General features: G+C 41.9%; 1 protein-coding gene across 1 annotated transcript; it reads left to right on the top strand.

The window, feature by feature from the left end:
• Positions 1-1,690: 1,690 nt before the first annotated feature.
• LOC104299068 (acyl-coenzyme A synthetase ACSM4, mitochondrial) lies at positions 1,691-12,552 on the top strand. The gene is made up of 13 exons (XM_009899209.2): positions 1,691-1,951; positions 2,203-2,413; positions 3,579-3,786; positions 4,610-4,753; positions 5,613-5,769; positions 6,586-6,665; positions 7,626-7,749; positions 8,493-8,573; positions 8,724-8,825; positions 10,305-10,432; positions 10,542-10,641; positions 11,241-11,360; positions 12,133-12,552. Exons 1-13 carry the CDS (start codon positions 1,751-1,753, stop codon positions 12,217-12,219), a joined length of 1,743 nt encoding a protein of 580 aa, XP_009897511.2. The 5' UTR covers positions 1,691-1,750; the 3' UTR covers positions 12,220-12,552.
• The last annotated feature ends 1,845 nt before the right edge of the window (positions 12,553-14,397 follow it).

The following is a 14,397-nucleotide window of genomic DNA, read 5'->3' as shown; positions in this document are numbered from 1 at the left end:
GGGGGGGAAATAAAACATCTGTGGGGAAGATGGATTTACTGTTTCTGTAAACAATCAGAAGCCTGTGGAGAGGGTGAGAGAGCACAGGGAGAAATATGTGCCTGCAGAAGCACTGGGCAATGCGTAGTGCCCTTATCTAGACAGCCTGTTCTTGTCGCTGTTACCAGTGCAGAGCTGCAGACAAAAAAAGCAAGGTTTCTGCAGCAGTATTTGAGGGCTGCTTCTGTCCTCAATATTTAGTTGTCTGTTGCACTTTGGAAGATACTTATTATGGAGCTGAATCAGAGTGTGCTGAAGTTGGAGAAAAACCCTCAGTGCTTTGCATATGTGATTTTAATGTCTGTTGTCTGTGAGGCTCCTGTCATCTCTGCTTAAGTGCCGAGTGGTAGCCAAAGTAAGACCCTTCTTCGTGGGTTAAACTGGAAGATTTTGCCATTAGTTTTCAGTGGTAGCACCATTCAAGGCAGCTAATATATGTGCAGTAAGCTGAAGGGGCCAAATGTACTGTTTCATCCTTAGGATAGTTATCAGCTGTGTCTGTGAGCTGTGAGGCCTCCTTAGCTATGCTTTGCAGAACGTTTTAAGAAACATCTTACCAGAAGATTACCAGGGCTCCACTTGCTAAGAAATTCCTGCTTCTGGAAACATCTGCCAGTCTCTAATTGCAGCAGAAAAATCTTTGATCCTTAAGCTGTAGTGAAATTTGTGAAGGGAACACCCAAAGCTGTAGCCTGTCTAGAGGGAAGCAGGTACTCTGATGGTTGTTTTGTTAGCACATACAAGGACTGAGCTGACTTGAGGACAGGTGGATCTGGATTAGTAGAAACAAACTGAGAGGTGAAGAAATTGCCTACACTCCTTCCTCCTGAAGAGTGGCAAGTGCTGCTTCACTCTTCCTTAGACTAAAGGATGACAAATCTGGGGTCAGGAGGGCACTGCTAAAAGGAAGAACTGTTTGTAGTGGTCCTTGGTGTGGTGGCCTCCGTTTTCATGGGGTTGAAGGATCTTGGATGGCTTCAGCTTTAGGTTGCTTTCATGCCTTTTGTGACTGGGTCTGAGTTTCAGGTCAGCTCTTTCCTATTAACCTCAAAGGCTTTGGATTGTAATGCACCTTCAGATGTGTTCTGTTAGCACTCCTGCTGAGCACCTAATGAAACCAGAGGGAGCTGTGTAGTCATGGTGCTTGCAAGGCAAGATCACACATAAATACAGATGCAACAGTCAGGTGCAAAGGAAAAAGAGAAAAAGCAGAAAGATTAAAGTCACCTGTTTGACTTTGTGGTGGTATTCTCTTCATAACAGGCTCTTTTCCAAATGTATCTTTCAAGTAACATCCTAGAAAGGTTGAAAATGCATCTTTCGGAATTGGAGGTTACAACAGGACTATTTTATCTGAACAATAAAAATACAGGTATTTATAAAAGGGGTGGAAAGTTTAGAGATGAGAGATGACATTCATCCATCAGCTGACAAAGGAGAGGTTTAAGATGGTTAACACAAAAGCAGTGCACAGTCTCTTTGCCAAAAAAGGAGGAACACTTAGTTTGAGATTGCATGAAATAATGGGGGGAAACCAAGCAGCTGCACAGCTAACCTATTTGTTCAAGTTGCTTTGCATTAATTTATCCAACATCCCAAACAGCATCCAACACCTGGCTGGTTTCACATGTATTTTATTTTTTCAGATGACTGATACCTGGAGGTGTGCACCTGATTTTTTCCCCCACCATCTGATACAACATCACTTATCATGAGAACATTAATGAAATCGTGGATTCCTCAGTGTCTGAAGATTATCACATCACCCTGCAGGTCATTCCATGGACAGAACCGGCTTCTAACATCTCAGATTATTTCTCATTTTGACTCTATAAACCAGTGTAAAAAGGAACTGCCAGAATACTTCAACTTTGCAAGCAGTGTCCTAGATGAGTGGACACGACTAGACAAGGTAGGATTTTCCTTTTCCTTCACCGAAATTGGAACAAATCTCAGATGATACAAATCAATTTTCCTGGTGAATGCTGGGCAGAATTGGCTGCAGAGGAGAATGCACTGTTTTATTTTTGTTCTCAGAAATACAGCTATCACTTGAAGATACTCAATGCCACAGGTGATTTCCTTAGTCTGGAGTTATTTTGGATTGAAGTGAATCATTTTAAGGTTTATCTTCTTCTTTCAATATCTTCTGTTGTGCTCTAGGATGGAATACGACCAGCCAATCCAGCCTTTTGGTGGGTAAATGATGAGGGAGAGGAGGTAAAGTGGAGCTTTGAAGAGCTGGGATTTCTGTCTAGGAAAGCAGCTAATATACTTTCTGAGGCATGTGGTCTACAGAGAGGAGACAAAGTTATGGCAGTTCTGCCTCGTGTTCCTGAATGGTGGTTAATGTGTATAGCCTGTATCCGAACAGGTGAGTGACCTTACTGATCTTTTGGATGCAGAAAGAAAATTAATAGAGGATGTGAAAAATCTGCTACATTAATTTGATAGACATGCAAGTAGGAATATGTTGCTGTTCCATGTACAATTCAGCTTTTGCACAGAAGGAGAAAGGGCACCCTCCACACGGGAGCTGAAGTGACATTGCACTTTGTGCTGAACAGCCATGGTCCAGTCAAATGGATTCTATTCTATTGTATCCAAGATTTTGTGGACTGTGATGTGGGGAATCATTCAATATCTCAGTGCCTCAGCTGCCCAAGTGTAAAATTTGGTAGACAGTTCTGAAGGTGCAAGAAGACTGAGATCAATCTGTAGGTCAGGTCTGTTGAAATCCTTGGGAAAAGAGGTATTGGAATGGAATGGAATGGAATGGAATGGAATGGAATGGAATGGAATGGAATGGAATGGAATGGACCAGGTTGGAAGAGACCTTCAAGATCATCGTGTCCAACCCATCACCCAACACCATCTAATCAACTAAACCATGGCACCAAGCACCCCATCAAGTCTAAATCAAGTCCAAATGCACTAAAAAAATGTTTCCTCCCTCTGAAAACGTGATTTTAGTCACATTGTACTTGGTATCCAAACATATTTGCTCAAATTACAAAATCCAAGCCCGAGGAGTATGTTGGCTGAATGGTGTATGTAAGCTATCTGACCCCCATCTCCGTTAATCTGGTGTCAGAGATATTAATTCCTTATTGAAATGAATAATGCCATTACTCCAGATGTGAATATAATCCAAATGCTGGCTTTGTCATCCCCTTAATTATGTATATGAATAATCTCAACACTTCCTTCTTGAGTTGCAAGTCATGAAAGTAGTGCTCAAAATCCTTCTAAATCTAGATGCTGTTCGTTATCTAGATACCTTTCATGTGAATGACACAAAACTCAGCATCAGTGTTGCAGGGTTTAGAGGTCTTTCAGAGCCATACGATCCCAGATCATTCCTAGGTCACAAATTCACCCAAGCTCTGCCTTCAAACCTGAGTTCTACTCGGTTCTTGGTTTCTCAGGGGATAAGATTTTGGCAAGGAGGTCAGCTTTTCTGTGGCTGGGCTCGTGTCATGGGAATGTAACAAAGATAAATGGTCCATTTTCTAAATTGCTTCTTGCCTTTTTTCCAGGAATTATTTTTATTCCAGGAACATCCCAATTAACAGCCAAAGATATTTTATACAGACTCCAGGCTTCAAAGGCCAAGTGCATCATTACCAATGATACACTGGCACCTGCAGTAGAATCTATCATGCCTGACTGCGAGTTTCTGAAAAGCAAACTAATTGTAGCCAAAAGGAGCAGAAATGGGTGGCTGAACCTCAAAGAACTCCTTGCGTGAGTATCCAGCTGTTTTACCATCATCCCTGTGTGGTGAAGGAAGCTGTATCAGTCAGTTGACATTGCTAATTGTTGGAATTGTTGTCCAAAAGATGAATGAGTTCTGTTTTTCCCTCCCTTTGCCATCCCTCTGTAACCACTGCATTAAGCACAAATCTCTCCCACACATTTTTTGGGAGTTATACTCAGGTCTTTCAGCTTCTCCTTACTGAGCAGACTGCTCTCTGCTTCTACTGCGACCACAATCCAAGCACATGGAGCATTGATCTTGCAGTTGTTTTGTGCTTGTCCTCTGGAGCCTCACTTTATGCCTCTTGAACTGAATGAGAAGATACCCACTGCCAGCTTTCTGTGCTCAGCTATCATGCCATCCGTTATGTTTTTTTCCTTTGACTGTCTTGGTAGCCCAGACAATCTGAAATGTGCATAACTCTCTTGAACACAGATGATATGTCTCAGTCTGCCTTACCTGGCATAATAGCCTGAATCTGACCGTCACTGACTTCAGCCTGGGAGACAGGATGTGTTGGGGCAAAAGTTGTTTATGCGTCTGTCTGCTGCTCTGTAACAAGCCTTTTTTAGTGTCCTTGCAAAACAGTCATAAACAATGTCTCAGGAATATGCTGTAGATGCTCACATCTTGAACATTAAGGCATACAGAGCACACATGTGACTAGCAAAACAGACTCTCTGACCCATAGCTGTGGTATCTGATGCAACTCTTTATTTAATGAGACCATATAGTTATCTCCTAAACTTAACAAGTACAGTCTCCTTTGTGAAAAGCTGCCCGTAGTAGCTGTCATTTACTGTTCTGAAGGGCGGCATCTGCTGACCATGAATGTGTCAAGACAAGGAGTCAAGACCCAATGATGATGTATTTCACCAGTGGAAGTACAGGCTCTCCAAAAATGGTGATGCATTCCCACTGCAGTTACGGCATCGGATTTGCAACCTCTGGCAGGTATGCGTTGTACTTGCTCCCAGTGTCCTGGTTAAGTGACATGGTCACAGTTAAATTGAGAATGTTGCTGTAAAAACTCCAATAAGTTAGGTGTTTTGTGAGTGTAGGATCTTGCTTCTTCCTCACTTGTCCCCTTCCACAGTGAAAACTTCATTATTAAGAGGTTCCTGAAGACTGGGTTGGGATCACCACACACCCTCTGTTGCTCAGAGGGTTGACTGCAGAGCAGCATCCTTCTATTGAAATTAGAGAAGGTCAACTGCTTTAGTGTTTTGTAGTTTCCTTTAGCACCAAAGCCACCTTTAGTGTAGTGTTTCCTTTAGTACTAAAGCAACTTTGGACCATAGTGTTATACCTTAAAAGTTACAGTGCAGTTTGGATCTGTGGCGTGGTACTGATTTGTTTTCATCAAACATGATTATTTCCCAAGGCATTCTAAGTTGGATGTTGGCATTATAGAGTCCATAGAATTAATCTGGTTAGATGCTTAGAGAAATAAGATGGCTAATGATATGTCTAATCCACAAGGTGGGGGAAGCCTATTCCAGATGGTCTGTTTGGTTTATGATCTAGATCCAGATTCTGCATCTCGAGCCATGGATTTTTTACACTGTTCAGGAGAAAAGCAAATGCTGGAAACATTAAATAGGAGGGAATGAAATATGACTAATGAATGAATAGGAGGGAAATAAGAGAGTGTTTCAGAGCCTTGAACTCTTAGAAATTTTCTAAATAGCCCCACTTGCTGATGCTGCATCCTCTACTGCAAGTCTCCTGCCCTTCCCTTAATTGTGCTGTGACCTGTACCTGAGTCTCTCTCACTCCATGAAGCATTTCTTTTTCTTTGCTTTCTCATCAGGCACTGGATGGCCTTGACTCCTTCAGATATAATGTGGAATACCTCTGATACTGGCTGGGTGAAAGCAGCTTGGTCCAGTGTTTTTGCACCATGGATCTGTGGGTCATGTGTCTTTGTACACAACATGCCACAGTTTAAACCAGCAGTTATTGCAGAGGTAAGTGGAACATTTTATACTGTGACTTTTAGTTCCAGTTTACATAAATGAACCAAGCAAGCTGGGCTCCAGTGTGTGGGTATCCACCTCTCTGTAACAGCAGGGATCATCCCAAGCAATTATTGCTCCCTTTGGGGTCCACTAAACTAGAGCAGTAAGTGTCCTGCCTCCTGGTTAGGCCATGTGATGTGGCTGGAATGTGAAGGAGATGCAGTGAAAGATGCAAGATAAAAAAAACTCAGGATCACTGCTGGTTTGTCCCTTACTTAGCCTAGAGCTCACTTCAGGGTCAGCTTGAGCATGAGCTGGTGGTCAGAGTATGGCAGGGCCCTGTTATCCTGAGTTTTCAATGAGCTGCCAGAATGCCTGTTCCTCCTCTCCTGCCATTTTGCAAAACCAGTCAGTTGGCTGATTTTCCTTGACACTCACCTATTGTGTGGAGAGGAGACCCAGACTCTCCCAAGAGTAAAACTGGAAAAGCTTTAGTCGAGTTCACTATTTTCACTTAGTCTTGAGCCTGGGACCCAGTCACCTTGGAACTAGTACTCTCAGTAGTCATTCATTGAGGTGAGTGACTTTTGTAGGACAGAATGTACACTTTCTACAGCAGTGAGCCTGACTGGTAGAGCTGCTGCAGAGCCAGGGCTCATAGTCACTAATGCAGTCAGTCTCTGTGTTGAATGCATGTTGCATTTTTATGATTTCCCTTTTGCAGACATTTGAGCACATAAAGTTGTCTTAGCCACCTACACATTTACAAGGTCAGACACCCCATTAGATTTTTCTCTGCAACAAGATAACTTTCTGTTTTCCTAGACTCTCTCAAAATATCCCATCACTGTCTTTTGCACTGCGCCCACTGCCTACCGCATGATGGTCCAACATGATCTGAGCAGGTACTGCCCATCTATCTGCCTGGAGGGGTTGCAGAGAAAAGCTGGGATATAATGCTGTGACAACTCTAGCTGTTTAGTTCTTTGTGTTGCTTAATACTATTTTTTTCAGTTAAAGGAAATCTGATTAGAAAAATTAGCTCTCAGAAGAGAAAGATGTGTTCTGAACTAGGAGAATAACTGGGTACCCCTTGGACCATTCAGGCTTCAGGAATGTGTCTCTGAAAAGACAGTGCAGAGGAGACAAGTGAGAATATTTTTAAGTTGTCACCTTCACTGAACTTATGGTTCACAGTTAAGTTTACCTTTCAGGTAGCCCTGAATCAGGGAGTTAGTGGAGTATAGTAGCATTGTTCCCATATACTTGAGAACAAAGTGACCAGATAGAGGTCTTCTACATGCTGAGAAAATTTGACAGCTGTCCTCACCAGTTTGTTACACCATGAAGCTTATGAGGAGTAGTCAGTGTGACTTGTAAAGAGCTTTCACATCTTCAGTAAGGTACTTGCTCTTCTCACAGAGGTCTTTCATCCTGACCACAGCCAGCCCTGATTTAGCAGAGAGTTCAGGCTCTGTGTTCCTTTTGCTCTGAAAAATTCCCAGTGCCTTATTTGGTCTTGGATGTCAGTACACAAGTCAGCTTTCCACCAGCATGAGATATGCTTATTCAGATTTCTCCTTTATTGCCACCTCTTCCAAGAATACACCTTTGTCACTCTTATTCCAGCAAAAATCCCCTACTTCCAGTGACACAGAGATAAACTACCTTGTCCTCAGTGGTAGCAGGAGCAATCTAGGAGACAAATCCTGGACTGTGTAACAGGATGCTATAGTAATTTCCAAAGTAGCTTGTGAAGTTTAAGGCATACTTACATTGAAAATTGGGAGAGGCTATTCAGTTAAGACCATTCACTGCTCTTTTGGGGAGTTAAGAGAATGACTTCTTTTGCTATTCCTCTCAAGCTACAAGTTTCCAAGTCTGAAGCACTGTTTATCTGGAGGGGAACCACTCAATCCTGAAGTGATGGCGAAGTGGAAAATCCAGACAGGGCTGGATATCCATGAAGGTTATGGCCAGACTGAAACAGTAAGTTTGCATTCATTCGTGCAGTACAGCCTTTCAAAGGTAACAATTGCAGAGGCACAGTGTGATTAATAAATCAGGGGCAAAGGTGGGAATCATTTTGATGAACTTTGGTGAAAAGTGGCTCTATAAAATTATGATTCTGTAGTTCCAAAACCAACTAGCTGCATATTTTTATATTTCTAGGAAGTACTAGAACTACAGAGTTTGTCTCCTGCAGAAACCATGCCAGAGATTCCCTCAAATCAAATCATTTACAGTAGATGCCTTCATCATCTTTACTTACAAGGCAACATATTTAACAAAGAGTTTGCTCAGGGTGTCACTTCAGTCCCTCTGAGGTTTTAATGGAAAATACTAAATCAGTTCACATCCCAGGCTTCTCCATAACTGAATGCTAACAAAGGCATTAAGAGTCATGTTCCAGGCATTCTCTCCCCTTACCCTTCATATGGTCACAAATTAGTTGTCCCATCACTGAAATAAAATCTGTAATATGTTCGCATCTGCTGTCCTGCAAGTTGAAGTGTTTGCAGAAGAACCCACTGGCTCAGACTGAGCACAAGCAACCTCATTCCGCAGGGCTCACCTGAAATCACTCTCTGCTCATCTCTAATGAGCTGAAGAACCACAGTGCTTTAGTCCTCGTCACAACAGTCATGAAGAGGTGTTGTGCCTAATGCAAACAAGAATCAATTCTACAGAAGGTGTTGAACACAGTTAAAAAGTAATGATCTGTTCTGCAGGTGACAATATGTGCCACTAGGAAAGGAATGGAAATTAAACCTGGCTCTTTTGGAAAACCTGTTCCTCCTTATGATGTGCAGGTATGTTGATGGGGCACATCTGAGCTCAGCTGCAGTTGTGGGTACAAGAGTAAGGGAATGCTGGCTGTGTCCCTTCTGTGTCCTGGACTGTACTGTAACAAGATATTGCACTGAGTTAATCAAAGCAATGATGATGTGTCCTTTCTGCAGATCATAGATGAGCATGGGGCTGTTCTGCCTGTGGGAGAAGAAGGCACCATTGCTATCCGAATTCAACCAACGCGACCATTCTGTCTGTTCTCAGAGTACTTTGTAAGTACAAGTTGGCCTGCCTGTGCCTGCTCAGGAGAGACCCATGGCAAAGTTCTGTTGGCTTATTCAAGGAGCAGGCTTTCATCTAGGATGCTCACAAGGTCTCACTAGGTTGTTTGAGGTCTTTGAGCCTGATCAGCACATTGCTCTTCTATTTGAGGAACAGACTGACTGGCAGAGTCTAACTTCGAGAGTCAACACAAACCAGAGGGGTACCTTGTTCCAGGCATGTAGCTGGAAGTTGGCAGGAGCTTTGTATTCAATGCCTTACTCTTCGTTCCCATCCTGTTCCTATTCTTGGTTAAGAATTAATGAAGGAAGCCCTTAAAGTCTACTCTAATATGTCATAAGCTCAGGAAGGCTTTCCAAAGGGTATCTTTTAGCACTGTCAGGGGTACCCACGGGCTCATCTTTTAAATCTTTACAAGTTACACATTCTAGCATGCATGAATCTCTGGTGGCTGAGAAACTCTTTGTGCAGTTACCTGGCACACAGACGATCAGGTACCTCCAACACAAGCTACAGCTCAAAAACATCAAGTGTAGGTCATCATTGTGGTAGTGGCATAACAGTGCTATTAAAATGGGAATGCTCCACCCACTGAGAGCAGAAGAGGTATGAAAAAAACAAACATTTTAGAGAATTGCCATTTTGATTCAGATGAAAAGTCTGTTTGTGCTAGTGTTGTATCTGTGGTGGTGCTCAGTTAAGAAAACACTGGAATTAGACAATGTAAAGATACTTTCCACTGCATTTGAGCTCTCACATTGAATGAACTTTGGGGAACCTTTGTGTGTTTAAGTCTCTTCTGAACCCTCATAATGTTTGGACAGCAGTTGCTCACTGTGCATCATTCTTTTGGTTCTCTACTTCAATTCTACTTCAGTTTTTCAATGTGGCTTCTCTTGTCAAGGTGTTTTTTCCTGTACAATCCAGACTAAATAGATCAATATAGACAATGAAGTTTTTCTGGCTGGTCTCCTCATTCATGTTTTGGTCTTGAAGGTCAGGGGTAAAAAAGTTTCCAGTGACAGGAGATTATTGTGGCAACACCCTGCAAATGAGTCCTGGGTTGTACATTGTAGTAATTTGCTGCAATTTGCTGGAGCACAGCTTTTCTTCCCTAGAATACCAATCCATGCATACATAAATGTTCTTTTCCACCTCCCACAGATTTCCACCACAAACCTGCTAATTAATGTGGCTCTGGTTTTGGTTGTGGGGTTGGTTTGTCTGTATTCTTTTTGTTTTGTTTGTATCTTTTGTGCTTTTTGCTTTGGTGTTTTGCCTTTTTTTTTTTTTTTGGTGGGGTTTTTGTTTGTTTGTTTTGCATCTTCAATTAGAAACAGTGTTGAACACACTCATTTTGAGGAAAACTTGTAAAGTTGTCTTGATCATTATCAGCACCACTTCAAAGTAAATACAGTGCATTGCACTAATGATTGGGTACAGTTTTTGAGATGTTTGATCATTTCCAGGATAATCCAGAGAAAACTGCTGCCTGTATACGAGGAGATTTTTATGTCACCGGGGACAGAGCGATTATGGATAAAGAAGGATATATCTGGTTTGTAGCAAGAGATGATGATATCATTAATTCTGCTGGGTAAGTCAGTTGCATTTAGATTTGGTCATTTGCCTGTTCAAATTCAGTCTGGGTAGAGCAATTGGATGGCCAGCTTGCTGCAGCTCTCCTGTCTGCGTTTCCTCCACAGGTATCGCATTGGCCCATTTGAAGTGGAAAGTGCATTAATACAACACCCTGCGGTCGCAGAGTCAGCTGTGGTCAGCAGTCCTGATCCACTTCGAGGGGAGGTATAAAGAGAAAAATAAGATACAGAATGAAATCATCTTTATTCAAACGATCACAGGGTGTTAGGGGCTGGAAGGGACCTCTGGAGATCTTTGATCCCAACCCCACTGCCAGAGCAAGGGGGTCCGTTTGCAGGCTTTGATGCAGGGAAAAAATTGGCTCTTCAGACTTACTTTGGCATCTTTTTGTCTAAGAAATAGAATTCAGATGAATTCTCTCTTTGTCACTAAGCACGTGGTGGCAGTGAAATCTAGAGAGTTTAGGGTTTGTTTCTGTATTTTTATTTTTTTTTTTAACTTTTACAGTGTTTCTTTGAGCCCCAGGGTGAGATTTTCAGCTGCACTTTTGTCTTCTGCTCTCCAGCTTTTGGAAAGTTTAACAGTCTATAAGGCTAAGAAGAAACAACTAAAAAGGGAGAAGTAGCAAAAAGTATTGCGATGCAGAATATGTCCTTCAGAACGTTGCATTTGGAGATAAACAGACAGTGAAAGGGGAAATTAAAGAGAGAACTCACATTTTTGCCTTCTGAACTTTGGTACAAGTGTATCTGTTTAATCCCATCTCTGGAAGTTAATGGAGTCTCTTAACTTTTATGGCACAGGTAGTCAAAGCCTTCATTGTTTTAGCTCCTGCTTATGCGTCGCACGATCCAGAAAAATTAACTCTTGAGCTGCAGCAACACGTTAAGAAGGTGACTGCACCTTACAAGTATCCAAGGAAGGTAAGCACACCACAAAAAGACAGGTCTTGTATCAACAGCTGAACAAGTTTTGTCCTACCTTGGCTTCTTTTCAACTTCATTCTGACAAATACTCCAGCCACGATAAAATGAAACGAAAGACATGAAAAGTAAATTACGCAGTCTGCTGGAGCTATAGCCTTGGCTTCAATGTATGTGCTAGGAAGGACCCAAGGGGGAAATGCTAATGTGACTAATCTTTGTCATGGTTCAGTCTGTCTTTCGTGAAGTCCTGGGGTTTTCACAGCAGCTCAGATGGACAAGGCATTCAAATTTTATCAGTTTCTCCCTTGAACTCTGTCCAGACTCTCAGCCAAAGCAAAGGGGAATTTTCTGCTGGCATCAGAGGTATTAGCATCCACCCCTTACAACCAGGAAAGACATCAGTAATCCCCTGTACTAACCACTGAAGGACTTATTTCTTCAGGTTTGTGGTACCTGGCCCTGCAAGTACTGCCTGTGCAGTCAGCTAAAATGTGTAGCAAGGAATTGGAGATACTCAAGGGCAGGGTCCCCAAGGCTCTGAGCAACTTGATCTAGTGGAGGATGTCCCTGCTGACTGCAGGGGGGTTGGACAGGATGACCCTTAGAGGTCCTTTCCAACCCAAACCATTCTATGAATTTCAGCATTCCAGCCCCAAGCTGAGCAGCTTTCCTTCTTTTTACCCCATCCATGACAAAAGTGTGTCTTTCCTTGCACCTAGGAGATGAAACAGAATGTATTGGGCTAAAAGTGAGCATTTTCGCCTTCCAGGTGGAGTTTGTTCAGGAGCTGCCAAAGACAGCTACTGGGAAAATCCAGAGAAAAGTTCTAAGGAGCAAAGAGTGGGGAAGGGTATAACATCATCTGGAAACTGAGGAGAGAAAGCTTCCATCCTTTGTACCAGCCACAGCAAAGCACTCTTGGCATGTGGTCATGACCCAGAGCACTAGGAGAGCATCCAGGAAGTAAAAGACACTAATACAGCTTGAAGATGTGTGGTATTAAGACTACTCTGCTGTTGACCTACAGATTTTCAGAAGGGAGAAAGTGCAAGTAATTAAGAATGAGGAATACAAGAGAAAAAGGAAGAGATCCTAGAGTTTACAAAGGTTTACTATTTTTATTGGAATGAGTACAAACAGGGTAACTACAGTGTGTTGATAATTAGATCAGCATGAGAAATTAATAAAACCAACCTTTTTTCTATGGTGATTATCAGCAGTGAAGTGATGCTCTGCCTTCAAAAACGTGCTGCCATTCTTTCTGAGTGAAAGGAGAAACACAGCTTCATCTGGATGAATTTGTGATCTGCTTACATGGTTAAAGTGCAGGAAAAGAGAGGTTACAAAGTGCTGTAGGTTCAGGTTGAAATGATGCACAATTATAACAATGTAAATGATTAAAAGAAAAACGTTACTCCACAGAAAGAATTGTGCTGCCTGGTCTGTTTTGTGCTATGCTCTGTCCTCATTACTTCAGACGAAGCAAATAATTAAGCAGAAAGGGTTTCACCCCAGATCCTTTTCAACAGAACATCCAGGCTTCACGTCTTCAGATAAAGACTAATTTTTACAGTGGCTCCTTGGGGAAACACAAACCCTGAAAGCCAAGTGAACTGAATGAAGAGGATCTACCCCAGCCAGCTCTAAGTCTATATTTGTCCGCAGCAAACAGGTCAGGAAAATGTTGTTTGTCTGACTTCCTAGTGTTGCTGATCCTCGAGAAGAAGCAGATGGTACTGACTCAAGAAAAATAATTGCAGATTCTTAGAGCAGGTCAGTAGACATTGCCATTATTGGGGCTTTTCCTCAATTTTCCTGGTTAATTTTCACTTCTAGGTTTGCAGGTGAAAAAATGCTAAAAACTGTTGAAGGCTCTCACAGCAGAACTCTGCAGATGTTTTTGTAGGGATTCTTGGATTTAAAACATTGGTTTTTTCCAGCCAGTCTTGAGTACTATTTCCAGTCTTGAATACTGCTCCTGAATTGTTCTTTCTTGCCTCTTTTCTCTACAGGTTTTTATGTAGATTTTGTCATGGCAGTGCTCTGAAATCTATAGATCATAGCTAAATCATAGGATTAGAGGAGTATAAGAAATGAGAGGTATCTTACTGTGTTATTAAGAAGAGTTATCAAAATTATTAGCCTTACCTGTTGAGCAAAATTGGATCCATTGAGTTTCAGGTTGTGGAGGTCACAACCTGAAAGACAGGTTACATTTGATGAAAATCTTGATGGTTTTACTGACAGTTGTTTCCTTAAGTAAGGCAAAACCCCAAACAAACCCAGTAAAAATGAATGTATATCCCAGAATATGCCATAAAAACTCTTTAGCAATATCCATTTTCTATGAATGTATCTAGGGACTATTTAGAACACTGCTTTTTACCAGTAGAGCCTTTGCAAGAACAGAAAAGGAAGTTAACCTGTACAGTTCAACAGTCACCCACCTAACCCTTGTATTGAGTTCAGTAGCTTGTGTTTAGTGGTTGCAAAGGGAAAATCAATAGGTGGACTCAGGCTTTAGAATCATCGTATGCCTCTGGGACTCCACTGTCTCCTGACAGTGAGCTCTTCCAGTGAACACTGGCTCCACATTCTGAGCAATTCCAGTTGTTGTTCTTTTTCTGTCTTAGCTAACCTTAAGAAAAGCCTCTATATAGCATTAAAATTCTTTACAGTTGAGCACAGGTCTGAAGCAATCTTGTAGACTGCTGAAAATAATAATAATATAGAAAGGAAAAAAAAAGAAGAGTAGCAATGGAAAGGAAGAAAGTAATTTGACTTTAGAGCTTTTAGGATCATCATGGTGAGTACAGATGGAAGAGGGCATTTACAGTGAGGAAAATATAGAGAAGTGTCTAAATCAAACTGGAGACCTATGTCAGGGATTACTGACCTCAAGGATGTATGTTGTGAATGGTTGTATCAGGCCAGAACTGTTTAAGCTAAAATGATGAGAATCTTGATGGAAGTAGTCTGGTAATGTTCTTGAGCTCCATGTGAAAGAAAAGGAATAGAGAATCAGGTACTGAGT

This window comes from Dryobates pubescens, chromosome 4, assembly GCF_014839835.1.
Source record: "Dryobates pubescens isolate bDryPub1 chromosome 4, bDryPub1.pri, whole genome shotgun sequence".
In the NCBI taxonomy this organism is placed as follows: domain Eukaryota; kingdom Metazoa; phylum Chordata; class Aves; order Piciformes; family Picidae; genus Dryobates; species Dryobates pubescens.
Note: the sequence above shows the minus strand (reverse complement) of the source record. Positions and strands in the feature narration are given on the sequence as shown.

Coding starts and splice junctions, on each gene's coding strand:
- LOC104299068 (XM_009899209.2), top strand. CDS start 1,751: ATGAGAACATTAATGAAATCGTGGATTCCTCAGTGTCTGAAGATTATC. Junction 10,433..10,541: donor GATATCATTAATTCTGCTGG/GTAAGTCAGTTG, acceptor TTTCCTCCACAG/GTATCGCATTGGCCCATTTG. Junction 11,361..12,132: donor CTTACAAGTATCCAAGGAAG/GTAAGCACACCA, acceptor TTCGCCTTCCAG/GTGGAGTTTGTTCAGGAGCT.